This window comes from Dermacentor andersoni, chromosome 2 (assembly GCF_023375885.2).
Source record: "Dermacentor andersoni chromosome 2, qqDerAnde1_hic_scaffold, whole genome shotgun sequence".
Taxonomy (NCBI): Eukaryota; Metazoa; Arthropoda; class Arachnida; order Ixodida; family Ixodidae; genus Dermacentor; species Dermacentor andersoni.
The window spans coordinates 12,105,053-12,128,788 of record NC_092815.1 but is presented as its reverse complement, the minus strand read 5'-3'; the positions used below and the strand labels follow the sequence as shown (position 1 = coordinate 12,128,788).

Here is a 23,736-nt window from a genome sequence, read left to right as displayed (position 1 = left end):
ACACACCGTTGTACATTATTAGTTCTGGCATTGGCCCTTGCACATGGACGCCCACATCTGGAATTTCACAACGCAAACGTTTTAAGAACTTGGAGCCAGCAGAGCGCTGTTTGGGACCCAAGCTAAACAAACAAGCACAGAATGGACTTGTCGGGAACTTGTGATGCAGGTTCTCCCAGTGTTCTTTTTCTGTCTTCCTGAAGATGATTGTGTCATCTATGTAGGAAAGAACACCTTGGCAGCTTGTCATGAGCTGCTGATAAGCTGCTGGGGCTGACGTCAATCCAAAACAGGAATTTTTAAACCTAAAAATAAGACCCTCGTGTGTTACAAATGCTGAGATCCCCACTGTCAGGGTGCAGCAGAACTTGGATGGTATGCGATGGCGAGGTCTAGATTTGAGTAGTGGTGGGCACCATTTAGGGCATGTAGCAGTGCTTCAGTATTGAGGCAGCGTGAAGTTGATGACCGCACAATGGCTTTGTTTGGCTCCCTCAGGTTAACACAGACGTATGGTGCCATCTTTCTTCAGGACTGCAACGATAAGAGAAACCCATTCAGAGGTGTCAATCCTTTCTCTGATGTAGGCGGAGAGTAGGGTCTGCAGTTGTTGCTCATTGTCGAAAAACTAGTCGAAATTACTGAGAACAGAAGGCCACAACACCGATAAGCAGTGTGGCCAAGGTTAATTCCTATGCGGACAACCGCAGCCGAGCGTAAGCAGAAACCCACTTGTTCTGGAAGGAAGTAATTATCAAAATTCGAAAGCTTATTTTTGTTTACAGTAGAACCCCGCTGTTACGTTCCTCACTGCTGCGTTTTCCCGGCTGCTACGTTGTTTTCATCCGGTCCTGGCATAGCTTCCATAGGATCCAACGTATAAGGAACCCCGCTGTTATGTAGCAGCTGTGAAAACGTTCCCGCATGATGCGTCGCAACCCGAACCCGCCTGGTCTAAAGCAGGCAATGCACTCCAACCGCCATTTTGGCTTTTGACGAGTTTTGACCGGGCTTGGCTATGGAACTGGCTGCAAGAAGCCGCATGCCAGTTCGAGAGGCCGCCACTAGGTGGCCATTCTTGAAAAATGCTCTCACTATCATCGCTGTGATTACGGTCGCCGCGTGGTTTGTTGGACGGGTCGACTCACGGAGGAAGGAAACTCTGGAGAGGCCCAGACGTCACTCTTTGTGAAGCTATAGCTAAAGGGAAGCCGGAAGTTGGCGTTGCTCCGCCTATTGGGCCAGCTCTCCTCTCTTGTTTACATTTCTCGCGAAACCATGCCGCGCCGCGTGCGCAACCGGGCTGCGCAGCAGTGCTGAACAATCGTTAGCACGTTAGCATGATTACGCCAAAGAGGGCAAAATTTCCCGCGGATATTTCTTCGTCCGTTGCCATTGCCATGGCGTGGTGACGACGAGAAGCACGAGCCGCATGATGCCGGGGAGTTGCCAAATCCTAGCTTTAGAGAAGCCGTCGTGGCTCTGGACAGGTACGTCGCACCTCACAGCGACGCTGACAGCAATGCTGCCTTCCAGGCTATTGAGAAACGTGTGATGATTTCTAGCGAGCGAAAGAAACGGCAAGCCACCATTCTAGACCTTTTAAAGTTCTAAGCGCACTCTGTGGAAATAAATTGTCTATAGTTGAAGCTGCACTTTTTTCATTCATTTTCGGAGCTTTCCTCACTGTTGCGTTTTCCCGGCTGTTACGTTTTTTTTCCTCGGTCCGGTGAAAAACGTATGAACGGGGTTCCACTGTACTTAAACCTGTTTATTAAAATGCGTCAATAAAGATACACAGTAACAGTAGGAGGCAATGCACTGATCCAAACACTCCTTGATTAACGTCGGCTATTGGCCAATAGCAGCCGTGTGTGGGAATCTGCTACGACGAAATGTAGCAGCCAGTAAAGAGTGAGGAGTAAGTTTCTGTTGAAAAGAGTGAGAGATGTGACTTCGCATTCTGCTTGTGAGCTCCATGTGCTGCACATGACTGCATAATTTGGCTGAGATGTTCACAGCTGTGCATGTTTTGCATGGGTTGCATTTTTTTTTTCTCACCAAGCGCAATGGGTGGTTCATGACCCCTCTTAAATGGTAAATATTGCCCATATTTGGGTGTAATATGTGGGTCGTGTTCAAGCAACAAAAATCATGAAAAAAGCTTTGTCTGATATCTTCGTGGCATTTGCAGTTTGCATGCCAATGACCTTTAAAAGCACTGGGACCGTACACTTTCAAGACGGTTGCAGCTGTCGCAAGGTCAGAAATTATGGCACTGGTTTTGGGTGAGGTGCCAATGGAACTTTTGCCATGGGACCTCAATCACTGGTGCTACAAGCCTATCTCGTCAAGTATGAACTGTCACTTCACAGGAGCTTTGTCGCAGTAGCATCGTGCTGAGCTTAAAGGGACACTAAAGGCAAATACTAAGTCGACGTGGAATGTTTAAATACCTTTCCAGAAACCTCACAATGCTTGTTTCGGGCCAAGAAGAGACCTCTCTTGCCAAGAGAAAATTGTCTGAAGGGTCCGAATACGTTTTTAGAAATTCAAATCTCCCGCCACCCAACTGCGGGAGCGGTGACGTTGCATACACCTTCACTGCCCTTTGCTGCTATCAGTGAGTAAAACTGCGCCCGACAGAAGGCGGCACCCAGCCAAGACAGTGGCGGATTTGCCACTGCAGCTGCTTTTTGGTTAAGTGGCGTAGACCGTTGGGGCATCCTGTGACGTCACATAGAAGTTGAATCCTCTGCTACTTGTACCGTATTTACTCGCATAATGATCGCACCCCTGAATTTTGTCGTCAAAATTCGATTTTTTAAATTTCCCGCGTAATGATCGCACCCCGAACTTGCCGCAGCGATATGTCGTGTGCCAAGTCTAGCTAATAATGATTGCGCTTACCATCTGTTGAATGCTACGCGAACGACTATTCAAGACGAACCAGGCGGTCTGCACCCACCAAACACTCTTAAATAGATGCCTCATTTCCGCACTTCCATGACAAAAAGAGGTACAACCAAACTTTCCTTTGTTATGTGTAGGCTTTATAATGGTTGTGGTCAACAACAAAAAAGGCGCTTTCGATTCTTCTCATCTGCACTCGTGGGCAAGCAACAAATCGCAAGCGACAACGATAGTAGCCACGTTTACACTGATACGTTAAAAGTGTACCTTATTCATACGCCAACGCTTGTAACACAGCTAAGATATTCACCCACCCTTAGCGCAAACGTGCGGTATTAGGATAGTAGTGAAGACAGATGCCGCAGTTTCCGCAGCATGCCCGCCTTGTGTTTCTATGTCACTGGCAGCTAAGCGCGCCCATCTGTTTCTGCCCCCTCAAAGTGGACATGGCTACGTTATTGCCGCAAACTTGCCGATATTAACGATATTATTCATTACTGATACGGAAAAAACTGTTTCAATGCATGTAATGTACTGATGAGAAGAAGAAAAAAATCGCGTTCGGCGCTTTCGGCTTGCTCAGCCGGCCGCCATTTTTGTTTTGGTGTCCCGCACCCGCATCCCGCAGCAAACGGGGGACGAAAAAAATGTTTTTTCGCAGGAAATTTAACCCGCGTAATGATCGCACCCCTGAATTTGCGTAAATTTTTTCTGACAAAAAAGTGCGATCATTATGCGAGTAAATACGGTAGTTTGTGCGAGTTTTGCGAGCCAGCAAAACCAGCGCAGCACTACGCGATCAGGAAAGTACTGAAATGCGAAAGCATTGACGGCGCAGTGTCGAGTGAAAACGAAACCTTTCACCTGCCCGCATCATTGTCAACAGTAATTTCAATGAGTTTTCTTTTAAATATGAAATCGAAGTGGACAAATAGCATTTTATTTCATCCTATAATACAATAAGAGGATGTTTCTTTGCAACAAGTAGAGTACTATTGACAGAATTTAACTGAGTAGTGCTTTTGTCGGCGGGCAAGTGCTTGAATCTGCTATGTCCTGCATTTACCTTGATTTCTCGATTATTAAGGCTCTGTTCGTGATAATATTGTCGCCTTGGAGATTCTCAAGCTCTAATCTATGACTTTAGCTTGACTCAGTATTTGCCTTTAGTGTCCCTTTAAAGGGCCCCTCACTATGCCCTATAGCAAATTCTGTTCATACACTGCAAGTTGTTACATGTCCTCTAGTGAGCGTTCTGCCGCAAGAAAAAATTTCAGATCGACTCATTACTGGTCGAGATAGAAATATTTCAGTGCCGCAAACCCATGGCTTCAGCAGGCACGCTCCACTGCCAAGCAAGACACTTTCTCCACTTGCCCCGTCTAGCCTCTGCCTTTCCTGCATTCTCCCATACCGGACCTTGAGGATCTCGTGACGTATCCGTCACAGGCCCCGGCGTCTCCATTTTTTTCCTCCTCAGGTGGAAAAGCTGGTCCACCACTATGTAATGATTCTGAGCAGCAAATGCTCATAACAGAAAGTCACCTAAAATATTCTTAAGCGAGAAATTGACATGCACATGCAATACTGGGAAAACCGGGAATACTCGGGGATTTTCAGTAGTCTGAAAAAAACTCCGGGGAAAGCTCGGGGAATTTGTGCCTCTCAGCAGGGAAAATTAGCTGTAATTTAATGGAAAGGGTTGAAAGTCGCGGTAATGCTGGCTCGAGTAACAAACAGGAATTGTAGTGAATCGTCTTTCATAGTCTGTCGTTGGTTTGAAGGAGTTGCCTGTGTATAGTCAACGACCGACTTTCTGGATTCTCGATGACTTGGACGGCTTCGCGGCACCACCACATACCCTATAGAGTCAATGTATCAGAACGTTGGAAATTTCGGACGCAAGAACCCTTCGGTGTCCGATTTTCCGCACGTTTTGCCGTGACCGCAGGTCTGAAACCGCATTAATCAAAGCCACCACCGCTGCCGTTTCGATTACCTCACCGCCTCGAACCGGCGCTCTCTCATGCAGTTCCGCTGGCAACCGTAGCTCCACTGCAGCAGCGCTAGGCCTAGCTGCTTCGACGTTCGCTATTAAGCTTCTTGCCGTTGGGTGCTGTGTTGTTTATTGAAAGAATTCGCTGCTGTCAGCAATGGCACGGACTCTGACTTTGTGTCCTCGCGATTGGCTTAGAAGCTTGGAAAGCACGGTGCGTTGCATAATTCCGGTTCCCGAAACGCAGCTTCGCTTCCGTACAGAAATGTTACTTGGTGAAGCATACGCAAAAGTATTGCAGTGAAGCATAACAAGCGTGGGAAGGGGCTATTGCCACGGGACACAGTATGTATTCCTTAATTATACACGCGTGCACCCGGTATTTGCCGTCACAGTACGAGCACCGATATGCCTAATATGTGTACCGACAGGCCTTCAGAGCGTTTTCGAATGTGCTGTGGTGTTTTGAGCCCTTAAGGACAGTAAGTGACATGAATTTATTTTTTCCAACTGTACGATTTTTCGGATGTTTCCGCGGCCCCTAGGGAGTTCAAAAAATCAGACGTGGACTGTGCAACTGACCAAGAAGATGCTTCAAATGGTCCATGGGGCGAACGAGTGGCGGAAGGAGGACACGAACTGAAAGGACCTATGCCTTGAGGAATGAACGGAAACTGAAGCTTGCTGCTGCCGTTTTGAAGGAGCTTGAGTTCATAAAACAGTGTTGGCTGATGCCGTGCTGCAGATGTCCGTCATCCAAACCAAAATAATCTCTTGAAGGGGGGACACGGGTTGTGGCGACCAAAAATCGCGAAAAAAACTCGATTTTTTTTCTTGCATTTTTGGAATGTGCAGCTATTATTGCATCTATATTGTTAATTTCATACCGATAACATCAGTATTTTAGCCGCAGTGACGCCTTATACGACATGTACGAGCTGAATTTCAGGCGGAACTTGCGCTGAAACGGCATATTTTCCGAAACGCGCGCCTGCTCTTCCACGTGTGCTAGCGCGGACATCTTGGTCTCATTTGAAAGAGGCGACTTTTCCCTTCAAATTCCCGCCAGAACGGGCCCCATTCAACCATTGGCCACTTATAAAATGCGCGGCAAAGAAAGGCACTAGAACGCCCTCCTATTCGTCACTCGGTGCACGTGACTTGAGCTTGCCTCCCGATTGGCAGAACTGCATGGCCATCGTCTGCTCCGCGCTTGGAGCCGCGCACTGAGGTGCGCCATCTTGCCCCAGTGTAAACGCGATATCTGAAACGGAACACAAATTTCGAACGCGGCACAAGTTTGGTGCGCAAAAAGTGGGACGGACACTCATCGAAAACTTCAAAAAACGCTGCTCAACACTGCAAAACGCTTAGGACGCCACAACCTCAGCGACCGATGCCGAAATCGTCGATGCAGCAACGGCAGGCCTAACGACCGCATCGGCTGCTGCGGATACTGTGACAAGTCCGCCTGCCGTTGACCCTTCGACCCAGCGCTCGCGTACGGCAAGATACGATCTACCGGCAACCCTCCAAGCGGGAGGAGGAGGAAGCGAAAGCCAAAGCAAAGCTATCGGAGTTGTCTTCCGCTCCAGCGACGGAGAGGAAACGCGAGTGTGGGTGACAGTACCGACGATGCACTTCGCCCGCCTGATGGGACTACGTTTACGATTGTGGATTTGAGTGCCGTGAACACTTTATTAACATTTGCGAACTGCAACATCTGCAGTGGTGCCTTATAAATCGTCCGAGACGAGCAGGAATACGGACTCGCTGTGAAGCTGTGTTTTATGTGCGCAAATTGTGGAGAGATTGCGTCGGTGTGGAGCTCGCCGCGCGTTCACAGTGCTGAACGAATGAAACCCTTTGCTGTGAACGTTTTGGCTACGCGTGCCATGCAGGCAACGGAGAACCGACAGACCGCGTTCAATGACGTTTTGTCTTGTTGATGGGCATCAGCCGTCGGGCTCTTCACACGAAAACGTGCCAGAGCTACGTGAAGACGAAGTTGACGCCAGCGGCCGATCGCGCGGCGCGTAATCTGACGAGCGACTGCGCGCGGTCGGTTCGCGAACTTTACGCCGAACTGAACGTGGGTCATACTGGGAACATCGTTGTGTGCAAGGGCAAGGGCCTCAAAGGACATAATGAAAGAACTATGTCTAAATCCGAGCGAGCAAAGTCGCACCCTCATGGCCGAGAAAGATAGGCGTCAAATGACAGCATCAGCCAAGAAATGCAAAGCATCAGAAAATTTGCGCTAGTCCCTCAAAAAGCGGCACACCGGGGCTGGGAGTCAGCAGGACTACATGCCTGGTGCCTACTGAGCTGTTACAGCTGTAAATTTGTAAATAAAGTAGGGTTTTGCACGCTTTCTCACTTTTCTCAAAACATGTTTTTGGGTCACTTCACTAGACTGTCGAAGTGATATCTCATGATCTAGAACAGCTAGAGCAGTAATTCTTTCTTTAGCAGAAAGCCTAATCTACATATTACAAAGTGCTGAGAGCAGAATTTCAAATTTGTGCGTATGTATATTTCCATTTTATGAATTTTCTTTCGGTGTGGTAGCCTTAGGTCAAGGAAAGAATTTTGATCACCTACAGAATGGCTGATTAAAATGTCATTTGAAAACTTTTTGCAGCATTGCAGTTATTGCACATTATAGTATCTAGCTATGCAATAATATTCACTTTCTGCTGAGCAGTTTTTTTCCATTGTCTCCGGAAACAATAGAGTGGCAGCACCGTCAATCTCCTGAACTAATGAACCTACAAGAAAGATTATTGCATATTTGAAATCAGCACGACAAACTAAGTAAGCTTGTATATTTTCATCAGATTTGGCCATAAGATGCAGGTAATAATCTCCACAACCCATGTCCCCCCTTAAAGCAGTGAAACACAACAATGAGGCGTCGTGCACATGCTGAGAGTATGTCAGGACAGTTGAGGTTGACTTACGAGCTGTTGAGAGAGAATATAAATTGTGACAAAGTTCGGGCTTTATACCATTGAGCTTGCTGTCAGTTTATAGAAATAGCTCATATTCGAAAATATTTGCTTGTGTATGCATCTCCTTTTTATTCATATTTGAGAATGTCTGACTCGATTTGCAATTTTTTTCGAAGACATTTCATTTGCTATGCATTTTCCTAACCCCTCCCTTATATTCTCTTTCTGAATAACATAAACACTACTCCTTAGTATTCAAATTGGATTAAGCCGTTTTTGAAATTTTTTTTTCATATGCTTACTAGAGAGTGACAGCATTGGGCGATATGGTTTCCGCTCGTCTCGACATAAAACATAGATCTGCATCACTCAGGGAATCTTGCAAAGGCATTCGTGGAAAATCTGGAGAACTCGGGGAATTTGGAAATGTGAACTTGGTAGACACCCTGATATAGATGCTTGCCACAGCCCAAGGTTGACAGTTTGTCTTGAACGGCGACTTTTGAAGTAAAGTCGAATCACAATTTTAAAGCCCCCTTGTGTTTCTTAACAATTTTACTGGCCTTCATAGTTTGCTTTTGGAATTTGTTGAAATGACTTGTCAGCATTCTGGTTCTTGTATTTAGTTTTGTTCTTTTCCCTCCTTGTGGTTAGCACGGAGACATGGGCCAAAAAGAACGTGACGTGATCATGCGCGAGTTCCGGTCAGGTTCGAGTCGAGTGCTGATCACGACTGACCTGCTTGCCCGAGGCATTGATGTTCAACAAGTGTCCTTGGTCATAAACTTTGACCTGCCCACCAACAGGGAAAACTACATCCACAGGCAAGTTCTTCTCTTGGTGATCTGCATGAAAGTCATGGATAATGACCAATAGCTTGCACTTTCTCCAAGCAGCAGTACAGTTCTCTTGTTCAGCAAGGGCAGAGTGACATTTTTTAGCAACATGTAGTGCATCAACATGTTTTGTTAAAGCTAAATGTGTTAGTGATGGGCACAAATACTTGCAAATAGTGATATAATAGAGATGCCTTGGCTAATGTATGTGCTTACATGAGAAAAGTTCATTAGGTGTGGCACCCTGTGGTGCTAAATTCAATTGGTGAATGTGGCAGACATTCATTGCAGTGTGCACCATTTGTGCCACACAGTGCTTGCTTCCTTGCATAATTCTGTAATAGCATCATATCTACGCATTGTTGACTAGAGCTTACTGAATGTGGGATATACTGAGGCCATTGTGGCAGATTCAGTGCAAACTGCAGTTCATTGCCGAAGCTCACAGCTCCAAGCAGCTGCAAGTGCTGGCTGTTTGTTATACCCCACACTTTTGTTTAACTGTGTCAGCATTATCAATGCTCAATTCTCATGCATGTACGTAGCCCCTCCATATCTAGCTGTCACAAGTAGCTTCATTTATGATGTGGGTTTTCCTGCATTTTAACGTTATGCCAATAGTATTTGCCCTTTATATGACTTCAGGCGTAAGAGAAATATAAGACGTTGCCCTGACATGGTAGAACCATTAGAGGTACTGGGAAGCTGTCTGTGTCATGTTAAGAAAGCTGCAAAGATCAGATTGGGAAAAAAAAAGAAAAAGAAACTGGGAGGAAACCGTTCGTTTTGACAGATTCAACACTTGAAATACAAGATTGTTACGCGTACATAGGATTAAGGACTAGAGACTATTTACAAAGTATATTTACAAAGGATAATGCAGCGCTGGCCAGTTCAGCCGACAGTTTGAGAGCCAGAGTGTGCTCGTTGTCTTCATCGGGACGCCCGCGTGCATCATCCACAATAAACACGCAATATGCATGTATCAATATCAAAATGATGTAGCTAGACACTCGGTCATCCAAATGCCAGAAAACGGCATTTTGTCACCACAGATAGTCACTAAGGAGCTCGAAATTGTACAAGAACACAAGTTCACAAGTCTTTCATCCTACCCATCGCTCAAATGTGGCATATTAGTATCATTTGTTAACTCAAAATTTCACCTAATCGTTTAGACCACCCTCCCTTATGTCTGCATAAAAAAAGTGCCAACATCAGTCAAGGCCCACTCTGACGAAGTTCCTGATGCATGCAGCCTTCCTGTTGGCTGTTGCAACTAATGTATCATCGCTGGAGGTGGAATGTCCATCTGCCTTGAAAACTGCCTTGGGCCACATCAAAAAAACAAATCACACCTGAAAGTAAACGCAAATAGATGCTCATTTTAAAAACATTAGAAATTGACACTTGTGTAAAGCAAAGCACAAACCTCCTCTGCTTCACGTGAGGTGAAAGATTTGTTTATTGTAAAAATCTGTGTGAGCAAACAGAACAAATCATGTTGTGCAATCTTTGTGCTATGTTAGCAATAAAGCAACAGTGAAGCAAGACCCTGTGCTTCCTGCTTAGACTGTTCAAGACCTGGTGTGTCTAATGTCACCATTAGCGGAGACTGTGCACTCGCAACTCTTAACCCTTTGAAGGTTTTTGCCGTACATGTACGGCGGCAGTTTTCTGTCCCGCAAGGTCTTTGCTGTTGTGGGATTCTCCTCCCGTGCTCTTGGGACAAAGGAACGACAACACAGTAGTGCAAACAATCACAAGGGCGTTTATTGCACCTTTCATAGATCAATGCCAGCTAGCCGAGTTGCTATCCACAAAACATGCCGATGGGCGCGCGACAAATCTAGAAGTCCGACTCACCGCGACGGGATAGCGAGCGAATATGTTCGCCCCATGCTGGATCCCAACGCCTGGTCGTTCGCGTGAACGGTGGCGCGTTCCAAGGCGGCCACGCGAGACGGTCTCGCAGAAGCATGGATTGGCGCGCGTGCGGTACGTCCGGCGCGTTCGCCAGTCCGCCGCTCAAGAGGGTGCCTTGTCTTTCCCGCACCCAAGTAACCCCGCAGCGGCGCGACACTCGCGCCATCTCTCGCACCGCGCTTGTACCACTCCGACCGCCGCGGGCTCCAGGCCACGCAAGTTGTGCGGGAAAACAACATATCAGGGGATGCGTGAGAGTCTCGCATCCCCACACCGTACCGGTACGGTTTCGACCCACCGTTTGAAATTTCGCGCCATAATGACGATGCGTGCTCACTGGGAGGTGCTGCCACCTCTTAGGACTTACAAGAAGTGTTGGAAATTTGTGCTACCTTCTTGGGGAGATAAACAGAACTGATGCCTAGCTTCAGCGCGTAGCACAGACTGCAGCAACACCCCTTTTGCGGTTTCGGTTTCGCCGCGTGATCACAACGAAGGCGCGCGAAACATCATTTTTCTCTTTGTCGGCACTCTCTTGCAGAGGCGGTGGAAGTTGATTTCTATCTTGAATGGTGCTGCTCTTAGCTTGTTTATAACCGCCACTCGCGAGGTATTCTCGCTCTCAGCGGCATCGCGGTTTCGGTTCAGACACGTGATCGCAACGGAGGCGCGCGAAACGTGATTTTTCTCTTTGTCGGCATGCTATCGCACAGGCGGCGGAAGTTGATTTCTATCTTGATTGTCGCTGCTCTTAGCTTGTTTATCACCGCTGCTCACGAGGTATTCTCGCTCTCTGCGGCAACGCACTTACGCGAGAGGGTGCCTCATACCTTTGCCCAAGGCAGCCGCATGCAGAGATGATGTCATGTGTGCGCCACACAGCTCATCGCTCCAAGAGAAGAACCTACACGCCTTTTAGGTGTGCGGACTGCGATAAGGCGCTGTGCGGAGACCCGTGTTTCAAGGAGTACCACACTCTGAAATACTATTGAACATTTTGCAGTTCTGAGTGATGCTGACACCAAAATACTGTTCCTAATTTTTTTTTTTACTATTTATTCCTGACTTTATACATCTTGTACATTCAAGATCCGCAATAAAGTACTGTATTTACTCGCACAATGATCGCACTTTTTTTTATCAGAAAAATTGACGCGAATTCAGGGGTGCGATCATTACGCAAGTTAAATTTCCTGCGGAAAAAAAAAAATTTTTGTTTCGTCGCTCATTTGCTGCTGGATGCGGGTGCGGGACACCAAAAGAAAAATGGTGGCCGGCGGAGCAAGCCGAATGCGCCGAACGCGATTTTTTTCTTCTTCTCGTGAGTACATTACGTGCATTGGAACAGTTTCTTCCGTATCAGGGATGAATAATATCATTAATATCGGCAAGTTTGCGGCAATAACGTAGCCATGTCCACTTTGAGGGGACAGAAACAGATGGGCGCGCTTAGCTGCCAGTGACAGAAACGCATGGCCGGCGTGCTGCAGAAACTGCGGCATCTGTCTTCACTACTATCCTAATAAGGCACGTTTCCGCTAAGGGTGGGCGAATATCTTAGCTGTGTTACAAGCGTCGGCGTATGAATAGGGTACACTTTTAACTTATCAGCGTAAACGTGGCTACTACCATTGCCGCGCATGATTTGTTGCGTGCCCACGAGTGCAGATGAAAAGAATCGAAAGGCGACTTTTTTGTTGTTGACCACAACCATTATAAAGCCTACCCATAATAAAGGCAAGTTTGGTTGTACCTCTTTTTGTCATGGAAGTGCGGAAAGTGATGAAAGTAATGAAATGAGGCATCTACCTAAGTATGTTTGGCGCGTGCAGACCGCTTGGCTTGTCTTGGAGTCGTTCGCGTAGCATTCGACAGATGGTAAGCGCGATCATTATTAGCTAGGCTTGGCACACGACATATCGCTGCGGCAAGTTCGGGGTGCGATCATTACACGGGAAATAAAAAAATCTAATTTTGACGACAAAATACAGGGGTGCGATCATTACGTGAGTGTGACCATTAGGCGAGTACATACAGTAATTTGACCGCCTAGGAAAGCGTTTTCAAAATAATTCGACCCTCAAAGGGTTAAAAAAACATACCGCGAAACGATGTCTCCGGCTTAAGGGGGGACGCGGGGATCAGATTGGAAAATCGCAAAAAAAGATCGATTTTTGGCAACGACGCGTTTCGGTATCTGCAATGCCTAATCTACATTGTATCAAAATGGTTTGACTGAAAACGCACTAAAAGTGCCCGAAAAAAATTAATTTATCAGTGCGTAGGGCGAGAAAACAGCTTTAAATCTCGTAAAATCACCGCAGTTCGCGGAGCCCTAACTCGTCTTTCCCGCCACCGAACGCTGCCATCTTGGTGTCGTTCGAACGCTCGAAGTTTCGCCATTCTGTTTCTGAATTCTTCGGTCGTCGCCATCTTGTAACAAACGCACAAACACAAAAGAAGCGCGGGTCTGCTAGAGGCGGTCACACGGGCCCTGCGATGAAAGCGGGCCTCCGATTGGTTGCCGTACTGAAAGGCGTCTCGCCATTGGTTGCTGCTGCAGCAGCGGGCAAGCTGGCAACCACAGCGGACGGCAGTTGTCTGCTTTGAAAACCACGCCGGCGTCGTTCTTCGCTTGACACTCGCAGAATTCGGATTTATGAAAGCTCCCAGGTCAGTGATGGATCGTCGCTCGTTCGAAAAGAACTTTTGAATGAAGCGTGCCTTTGGAAAACGGAAGCGCAAGCCTCCTACGGCAAGAAAAAGACGGCGGCCAGCGGGAGAAGCGGAGAACCCGACTGAACACGTGGATAACGTGCCGCGTTATCTTGCACCGTGCTATTCCAGCAGCGAAGCCGACAATCGCCCTGTGACATCGATACTGATAACTAAGCCACCGGAAGGCGTGCCAATGGAGGCTCTCGCACCTGTGCGTACGGCCGCGCGAGTCGGCAACCGAGGTCTCGTTGTTGGAGGCGACGCGGGTCGAAGGTCTCCATCGCCGGCAGAGACGGTGTGAGTTTCCGATGCATCGTGCGACAAGGACGCGCAGCCTGCGAGTGAGCCCCAACCGTTGACGAGCTACATACTGTATGATGACTCAAGGCTCACCAGACGAATCGTCGCACGATTCAGACGCACCTCGAGCCGCGTTTTGTGTCGGCGGTGACTGCAGAAGCGCAGGCATGCAGCGTTCGCGACTCCCTTCGCGCAGTGTCCGCGACTGAGCGGAAGCAGCAATGCCAAGAACAAATTTAGGCCCCTTGTGACTGCGAGTTCATTATTATGCCTGTTTCCGCGATGAACTCTTTGATCGCTAAAGCTCTGTGCCCAAGATGCCAACAGCGTTCTGTGGGTGTACACTGCGATACCAGGTTCGGCCTGGCAGTGAAAATGGTGGTCATGCACTACTCCAAACGGCGCAAGAAAAGGATAAAGAACGCCTGAAGAAGGCATCCAAAGCCCGCCAAATAAAGAGGCAAAGGTGTAAGAAGATGCCTGACAGCAATGATTCAAAATATTACAGCCCTGGTGCTTTTTAATAACTTTGCAGTGCTTTTAAAACTTTGCAGCCATTTTTCTCAATTGCATTTTTTTTGTCATTCACCTCGCTCGTGGAAAGCGTAGCACAACAATGGCTGGACCGATTTTGGTCCAGTTTGTTTTGCTGTGATCCATCAGCTGTGCTGTACTTAAAGACAGTCTTGAAATGTTTCTTTTATCTTTCCATTATTTCACAATAACTACATGGCTCTATGCAGTGAAGCACAGTCATGTGCATGTTATGTTAAACAAAAAATTATTAGCGCACAAAAGAAATCTAACGCTATCTTGGTGTAGATTAGACATTTGGGCAAACATGCAACATGTTCCCAGCTCCCTATCGTGTTTCGTTATTGTGCCAGGCTTTCCACAAGCAAGGAACTTATAAATTCTTATAAAACAAAAACTAATTAAGATATCCTAATGAAATTTTAGAATTGTCTCTTTATTGCAATGTGCAGTGTGTGTGCCAAATTTCAGCCCTTTCTGTCAAGAAACAAAAAAGTCACTGAAATTCCAAAACATGGGCCACAGAGTTCTTCACTATAACATCTAGAGAGAAATTTGGCGCCCCTGTCTATGGGAGTTTCCTAGGGGCGCTGTGCCGTCATGGGAATGCAGGTATATGTGTCTGCAAGGCTTTTGTTGGCTGGTGTTGTAAGAGGCTTCGTCTAAAACGTGGGTATGGCGATACAAATAATGCGTTCTTAAAATGAAATGTTCATAAAATGTTACCATTCACGCATATTACATCTTCCAGTGAAGTTTACTCACCTACAATGCATAACCAAGCGAAGAAAAGCAAGAACAGACGACAAACTGTTCCAAAGCGAGCACGAATCTTGTCGTCTGTCCTCTAATTTTAGTGGCCTGCTGATACTTCTTAGGTTTCATATAATTGTACAAGCAATAACAAGTTCTCATAGTTAAACAACACATGTTTTTGTGTAATAATAAAGCTAAAACGGCATTCTACGTGCCATTGTAGTAGAAAATTAATCAAGAACTGCTTCTCATTGAGAACGAGGAAAATGGGTTTATTTACAGAAATTAAATCAGTCTAACATGACTGCTTAAGAAAAAGAGCGTCAGTCCAACATGACTGCTCAAGAGAAAGTGTGTCAGTCCAACCTGACTGCACGAGAGAAGTGTGTCGAGCCTCCGCCCAACAGCAGTTTTTAAACACTCGGTCCTCCGGCGATGCAAGGCAGCGAATGTTCGTTTCGTCATCGCAAAACTAGCCACCTCCCGCGACAAGGTGACGCGAGCGTTCGTTTACTCATTGTAAATTCGCCACCGCCCCGCAGACCAGTCTACGCACACACACACGCAAACACACAGGTGCGAAGGACTGGAGCCGACGACAGAGGGGAGTCGTTCCGCAGTATCGTTTACGCCCACACACACGCAAACACACAGGTGCGAAGGACTGGAGCCGACGACAGAGGGGAGTCGTTCCGGGAAGCTCGGAGACATTCTGGGTAGCTCGTTGTCCCGCTGCGGCTTGCTCATGCGTAGCAAAATCAGGTTCGCGCTGGGGACCTCGGGCACAATAGTTCGTCCGTCGAACCCGTTTCGTCACAACGGAGATGGGGCTGGTGGATGGAGGCGGTTTTCAGCACAAAGCCCGCTTCTTCGAACGCAGTCTAGCTGCAGCGACGGAGAGTGGGGGATGCGCGCCTTGTCCCCCAGTCGTAATTGGGTGGCAATTTTTCCTTGCAGCTCGCCATTCTTAACAGCGCCTCCATGGCCCGAAAAATCTCGACTGTCTAGCGCTGACAACCGCTAGGCAGGAAGAGAACGGCAGGTGGTCAGGGGGGGATTGATGTCTTGGCTCGCAGCGACCACTTGTGTATTGATGTCACCGCCCCAAAACATCCAACAAGGACAGGCAACTGCAAAATGAACCCCACAACACGGCTCTGCGCCGAGATGACGTGCATTGGCTCTCACTTTAGACTCGCTAGGCTTCAAAAAAAAAAAAAAAATAGAAGTGCAGAAACAAAAAATGCTGCATTTCGCTATGCCAATTTTTCTTTCCACCTGCAACGTCGTGCATTGCTGATGATCAGTGGGCGGATCAGCAATCTTCGGTCTAGGCGGCGCAAAACCGTGTGGCCAGGAATGATTTCGAAGCAAACACCGAAGACGAACATGTGCGATTAAGCTGTTGCAGAACTGTGCGGAATGAGGAGCCAGCGAGCAACATGTGAGCAGCGCAGTTGGTGCGGTCCATTCTTGTTTCGGAGGGTGGGGCGGCGTAGAGCTGTGCACACAGCCCATTCTTGTTTGGAGGGTTGGAAGGGCGACGGGAAAGAGGCGCTTGGAGATGGCTACAGCATGAGCGCGCGGCGGACCACCATGCAGCGGGTTGAATTTCTCGTATTCTTTTTACTTTTCAAGGATTTTGCATTTCACTACCTTTCGGCTCGGACACCCAGCAGCCAAACTTCATCGTTATAACCGATAATGTGGCATCGAGGCACTGTAGTAAGCAGGTTATTTCACCATGGAAAACATACAAAGTTGACTGTGCAGCAGCTTCTCATTGTGATAACCGATATATTGCTAAAACCAATATACTTATAAGTGGGTTCGACTGGATATGGGGACCCGGCAGCTTCAGTGGGGTTAGTTTCATTGCGAAAAACCTCATTGAAGTGCAAATATGAATGTCGCTACTTTGGAAAGGCCTTCTAATTTGACTACTCGGCAGTTCAGATTTCATTTCAGTCCCTGTTTCTTCAAAAGTTTGTTGAAGCTTGTCGAATAAAACGCCTTTGTTATGAAGATACTGATTTTTTTTCTATGGGCAGCTGACGAATCAGAAAACCTTTGTTGTGTCGAAAATTTCATTTATTTCCTTTTGAGTGACACCGGGGAGGGGGGGGGGGAGTTTTCCGTTAGTGTTCACCTAGTGGACATCTGTCTGCTGCTGAAGTTCTGATTGGCTGGAGGCTCCTATGGTCCTTTTCGCACATTACCCAAACCGAGCCAATCAAAACTCCAGCAGCAGTCAAATTGGACATGTCCACTACGTGGACACTTACAGAATATCTCCCCCACCCCTCAATTTATTATTTATTGTGGTCTTGAATAATGTAGATACTGTGCATGGATTGTTCCTTTGCTAAACTTTCACTTTTTTTTTTTTTTCAGAATTGGCCGAGGAGGTCGGTTTGGTCGCAAAGGTGTTGCCATAAACTTTGTCACTGAGGAAGACAAGCGCACCCTTAAGGACATTGAGGGCTTTTACAACACAGAGATAGAGGAAATGCCCATGAATGTGGCTGACCTGATCTAAGTGAGGCCCTGTGACACAGCGATGGGGCTAGCAGAAGTGAATGGGCAGAGGGAAGACTGAAAAAAAAAAAAAAAATCGGCACATCCGCAAGCAGCAGCTGGACTTGGGAGAAGTGAAAAAGGGGACAGAAAAATGGGGGAGGTGTGGCAGGTTCACCATGCTGCAGCTGTGGCCAGCTGGTACACATGCATTGTGCTCTTGCCACTGGCATGCTACCAACAGCGGAATATTGGTTGCAAGCGCTGGGCGTAGGCATGGCTTTTGGGAGCTCTGGCCATGTACCCATTGAGGGAGATCAAAATTTAACGCTGAGTCGTACACATGTAACCCCATTGGCTTGTTTCTAAGAGCTCATTCTTTTGCTTATAGTCCAGTGTCCCACCATTGTTCGCTGTCGTTGGTGTGCAGTGGCCAGGAGTGCATCAGCGGTGGCCAGCTGTGCAGTTTTTAAAATGGGGTCGAAAATTGCTCGAGATTGTGATGTCAGGGCGTTGCCTGGGACGAGACTATGTGTCAACTCCCCTCCCCCAACATTGCCTTGTTCGTGGCCTCCTTTTTTTCCTTCTTTTTTTTTTCTTTTTTTACTTGCCACGTCGAGGCAAGTTTCTGTGAAAGTTGCCACAGGTGACTCAAAACTAAATGAAAAATGCTAATGGTGTTAATAAAAATAAAGGGAGGAGTGCTTTCTCCCCTGTGACATGACCTTGTTGCGTTTCCACTGTCTTGGCATTTGAGGAATGAAGTTACTTTTTTGAAAGGTATCGTTGTTTCTCAAATCGAACATCTCACCAATTAACCTTATTTCCTGAAAATTGGAGTTTGACATAGTTCCCGCTGGGCGTTTGTATAGCAGCCTTGCTGGGTGTTGGTGCCTGTGCTTGGAGTATGTGTTTGCTGTTTTCTGTACATATTGTACACCTTCAACTAATTGATGTAATTTTGCTCCACGAGTTTGCTTTGTACAATAGTAGGCAGCATATTTATAAAGCAAGGGGAGCGAATGTTCTTGTCCAAGAGGCCTAGTGTGCATACTGGAAGCAAGTTGAATCCTTTAGCTGCTGGTATTTTGCCACAGTATAGTTCAGTATTGTACTAGCATATAGTATATTGTGTGCTTTGCTAACATTCTGTCACTGCTTATATAAAATGCCCTTATTTGCAGACATTGAGTGCTATTCGAACTTTTATCGGGTTGGACAAGTGAAGGTGTGTTCTCTATTTTTCTGCCCAACAATCGCGGGAGATTTGGGGGGACATTTTGGTACACCGAATAAAGCTAATATTTGGAGAGTATAACTTGATCTGTTCCTTCCACAATGGTGCATTAAGCACAAGAATTTGAGATGGAAGCATATGACGAGGGCTATTGCAATATGAATGCACATACACACGGATCATGAATGGCTTTTGTTACTCTGCACCAATTTCAATATCTACTTGTGGCTTGATGCATATGCGCAGTAGTAGCATGGAGTGCTGCGTGCACTTTGCATCCTACTGTCTATATTGAATCATTATTGCAGTAGGACCTTTGGTAGTATTCAAATGAAACATGGCGCCACTGTCAACTTGTGATCCATAACCATTAACTGTCTGTAGAGCAGGCAATTTTAAGGTGGGTAATGTGATCGTAAATTTATTCGTGGGGGGGGGGGGGGGGGGTGACTGTCGGAGAATTTAGTATTCCTGCTTGGGCAAAATAGGTGTGCCTGCGCTCAGCCATTACTGTCTCTGTGCCAGGTTGTGGACAGCCTCGCAAGAGACATTCGTGTGCCAGATGGGCGAATGATTGGCTGCTGTTGGGGAAGCCTTCCCGTGTCAAGTGTTAAGAACACCGTCGGAGAAAGCCAATATGGGCTGACGTGTGAGCCAGGACGATGGCCGAAGCTCCAAGCCCTTGGCGTTATAAAGGGACACTAAAGGTTACGAGACAGTCAAGTTAACGTTGGCGTCATAAAATGAACCAGCTTATCGTCGTGCGCTTTCCCTTCCGGTAGCCACCATAGTTCCGCTTTCGCGCTGCTGTCGGCTCTGTCTTGGCTTTGTTTCTGGCCGCGCGTTTGCGTTTCGTGCAGAAAAGCCGTAGCGACGTCTGCGGGAGCCGTTTTACTCGCCGACGGCGCAACGTCACTGAGACCATGACGTCAATACTCCGATCGGAGGGCAGGTGATTTGAACTGCGCTAGAGGTACGCGGACGTTTCAGAACGCATTTTCTCTTAAAATAAGTCTCCTCTTCGTACGAAACAAGCGTTTCGAGGTTTCTGGGATGGTATTTCAACATTCCACCATGACTTAATGTTAACCTTTCGTGTCCCTTTAAGGTAAGCGGCCTCCTCGCGATACTATGCCATAAAAGCGCTGGGCGGCGTCGAGAACCAGTCGTGGAGGCATTTCACCCCTTACCCTGTGTCGCCATGCACTGGCCCGATTTTGCGGTGCTGCCGTCGCAGTGTGCGATCTGTCGCTTGTCGCCTTAAGTCCACACGGCGACTTTCGCCGGCGACAGCATGATTGTGCAACGTGGCAGCAACCAGGGCTCTTACAATTTGATCTCTGCGGCGACAGCAAATGATAAAATCAGCCATCGCTTCGTCTCATCTCAAGCTGAGGCCGAAGTATCGGCGATGCCTTGTTATTGAGAAGTTTGTTTTGACGCTGTTCGTCTAATACGCCACCGAGATCCGCAAGAGTTTTGCTCGCCATGCCATTTCACGCTGGCGGCATAGGCCGGATTCCGATATACATTGACGCATTAAAGCCCGAGCTAATGCACCTTCGTGAAAACATTGCACTCCTCCCCCCTTCGCGCTTTTTTTTTACATGCTTATGACGATTCATTCGGGCAATGTATCATTTTGAACTTCACGCTATGTCGCGTCCATATGGTGGCTCCGCGTGCGGTATGCGTGCCGTCGCTTGAATTAGCTCTAGGGCGCTATCTCGACGCGCATGGCGGCTGCACTGCCGCCATGTTGACTCTGGGCTGTGTAGCATAGAGCTTCATACACTGTGGAGAGCTCACTTGCCTTGAAATTTGTCCGGGAAGCGGAAGTTGCATTTTGCGTTTTCATCAAGATGACGAAATGTGACGTAGAGCTGCAAATTTTATCCCTGGCAGCTATATTGCGACGTTAGCGCTTCAAAAAGAAAGTGAGCGGTAGCGTACAGAAGTCAGTGCAATGCATCTGCAATTTCGCGAATATGCGGTGGCGATGCAAGACAGCCGCCATGCCAGCTTGCTGATTGGCTATAGGAATATGCTATGTGGAGCGTCAGAGGAAGGCATGGAGGAAGGAAACTCAGGAGAGGCCCTGACGTCATTCTTTGTGAAGCTGAAGTGAAGCCGGAAGTTGGCGTTGCTCCGCCTATGGACGTCAGACTCTGGAGTTTTGCAAGACACGTAGCGCCACCTGCCGTTGCGAAGAGGCAGTAATTGAGTAGTGCGAAGCCCGACTCCCTTGCTAAGTTGCCTATGCAGATAGCAACTGCGAAACAACGATTTAACTAGATTTTGGTCCATATTGCGAGTGTTTTGCGCATTTAACACCCAGACAGAGCTATGAATTTCTACGCTAGTCGGACGCGCCGCCGAAGTGCCATAAAGCGCTTGCTGGCTCACTCTTCAAACTGATGGCGGAAGCGACGGCAACCACGATAGCTCCGCGCGCTACGAAGAAACGCCGCAATCAACGCTACTGTTGTGTTGTAAATCGCCATGAACGTGAAGGGCAGGATAACAACGTTCAGTTTTACCGATTTCCATTGCGATCGTATGAAGGGGAAAGGCGAGAGCTCTGGATACGGGCCGTTCAACCTGTTGGTTAATCGGATTACTTGCATTCCCCACAACACAGCGGCTCGCATGAGAAAGTGCGACAATTTTGTTATTCTGTAATTGTGTTGCGTGGCCCTGACGGAGGACCGTGGTAACCATGCGAAAACTCAAGCATCTGCAGCCGCCACTTCGTTAGTAACAGAAAAAACAACGTTGCGAACCATCCTGCTTATGTACCATCGATATCTCCACCTTTTAACAGACGTCCGCGTCCGCTTGACTCAACAAGTGGAACGGGGAGATTTGGCAGGTCAGCGTAACCAAACATTTTGGTTCGTTTATGAATTCAAAATCCTGTTCTAGAGCATCGTCGTATCGCGAGCACATTTCTACTTTCGGTATTTTGTATGTCCTGCGCCGATACAACAAGCACGCTTCGCAATGTGCTGATCCTGCTCGACTGCGTTTTTCAAATGTGAGCAATAAAGTTGCTGTATAGGAGCACTGGATGAGTAATTGCGAGGTAACGCATGTGTGTAAAGAAAAAAAAATGTCGCGTTTATTTACATTTATTTGTGCGCGCTTGTTGCTCGAAGCGTCTGCGAAAAGTTCAAATTAAGGTACTGAGCGATGCTGTAGCTCCTGCGAGAAAGAAAGATGCAGCGCGTAGGCACTGTAGGAAGCTTACTTTCGTTATGAGAGCTGTTCGCTGCCTTGGAAACCGTTTTCTGTCTGCTGCCCTGGAAAAGGCTATTAAAACATTTACTCTCTGTAAATAATTGCGAGACAAAACATTACAATAAAATACATAAAAATATAGGAGATACTTAAGTCTTGTGTTCAGGACATATTCAACATGAACCAATTTGAAATCCTTAGATTTTTATGCTGATATGCCTATAGACAAACCTGATGCTCTCCGTACTTGCGAGTTGCAGCACACCGAAATAACACTTGAGACTTTATTTTATATTGTACACGTACTTCGCCCTGCTGAGCTTCCTTTCCGAAGCGTGGATAGGCGGAAGAAGTTTTCCAGGTCCTTGATTTTTAGGAAACCGTGCCTCAACACAAACGAAAGAGAAGGGTCCATTGTGGTCTATGCACCTTCGCTTGCGGACAGCTTTTCTTGCACTACCCAGTTAGCGCCAAGGCTGCGATGGGGGCGCTGGTGACGGGTTTTTCCGCAGCGCCGCCTGGGCAGAATCTGAGGTCTATCGGGCCAGCTCTCTCGCTTTTGCGCGAAACCACGCCGCGCTGCGCGCAACCGGCCTGCTCGGACGCGCGCGCGTCGCAGCAGTACTAAGCAATCGCGATGTCTCATCAAATCGGCTGCTTTTACCTACTTTATGAAAATAAACATGCCTTATAAGGCCTGCAAACTGAACTGTTCTCTGCCCAGTATTTGCGTGTGTTTTTTAAAGAAAGGTCACCTTTATCGCTGCCTTCTACTTGCTTTTCTCTGCCACGGCCGGTCTCTAGGGGAGCGCGCGCTTTCCTTCTTACGGCCTTCGCATTCGCCGCGGAAGCAATGGGAGTTTTCCTCCAAGAGTTACGCCTTTCGCCGCCGCCAGGGGCGCGACGACCCTACTGCTAGGGACCGCTCTCTGCCCGCCTGCTTCTGCGGCGGCGGGCGCTGATCGCCTGGTTTCGTGCTGTTTTTGCGCTGCTTCTTGTTCAACGTTTCACCGAAACGAAAGAAAACAAAAAGCAAATGATTTATCTACATATCAGCCAATAAGTTCACACGTGAACGGAGTTTTCATAGAAATATTCGAACCATAGAAACATCAAAGGTCCAATCACTCTCGTTCCTGAAAGGTATGACAGGGAAATGACAGATGTTGCGGTCTGAAATGCCGAAGGTCGTATTTCGGTCAATTTCTTGCATGTCTCATAGTCCATGCCGAAGTTAAGAGGAAGCTTTAGCTCGAGTGCTCCTATCTAAATACATGTAAAAGGAGAATTCGTTTTTCTCGGCAACCACTGCACCGAATTTGGCGAGGTTTGTTGCATTTAAAAGACAAACTTAAAATCTAGTGACTGTTGGTTTCGAATTTTCGAGTTAGGTCGTCAATTTTTTATTAAAAATTGGCAAAAATCGAAAATTTTCATAAGACGAAACTATCAAGTTTACAACTCTAACTCAACCACTAAAAATGATAATACAATTCTGTGAATTGCATCTAATAGTACAATACAACTTTTGCAAAACCGTTGTAACCAACGTAACAAATTCACATAAGATGTAAAATGACATATTGAATTTGTCCGCTTTGAATGATCTAATGGATGCCGTTGACAGAACCGCGATATGAGCTCTTGATGCAGAGCTATGAATTTGTAAACTTCGTGCTTCTATTTTTTTTCAAACGGTCAAATACTTGAAAATCGTTTTAAGAAAATTCAAGCCCTAAATCGAAATTCCGCTTCCAACAGTCACTAGAATTTAACTTTCTCTTTCAAATGCAACAAATTTCATCAAAA

General features: G+C 47.1%; 1 protein-coding gene across 1 annotated transcript in view; it reads left to right on the top strand.

Moving 5' to 3' along the window:
- The window catches only part of eIF4A (eukaryotic translation initiation factor 4A), a 65,263-nt gene extending 47,089 nt beyond the window's left edge, over positions 1–18,174 (top strand). The window contains exons 8-9 of the mRNA XM_050190122.2: positions 8,518–8,687; positions 17,328–18,174. Coding sequence (XP_050046079.1) covers positions 8,518–8,687; positions 17,328–17,472 — 315 coding nt within the window. The 3' untranslated portion in view covers positions 17,473–18,174. The remainder of the gene's footprint in view (positions 1–8,517; positions 8,688–17,327) is intronic.
- Positions 18,175–23,736: the final 5,562 nt, after the last annotated feature.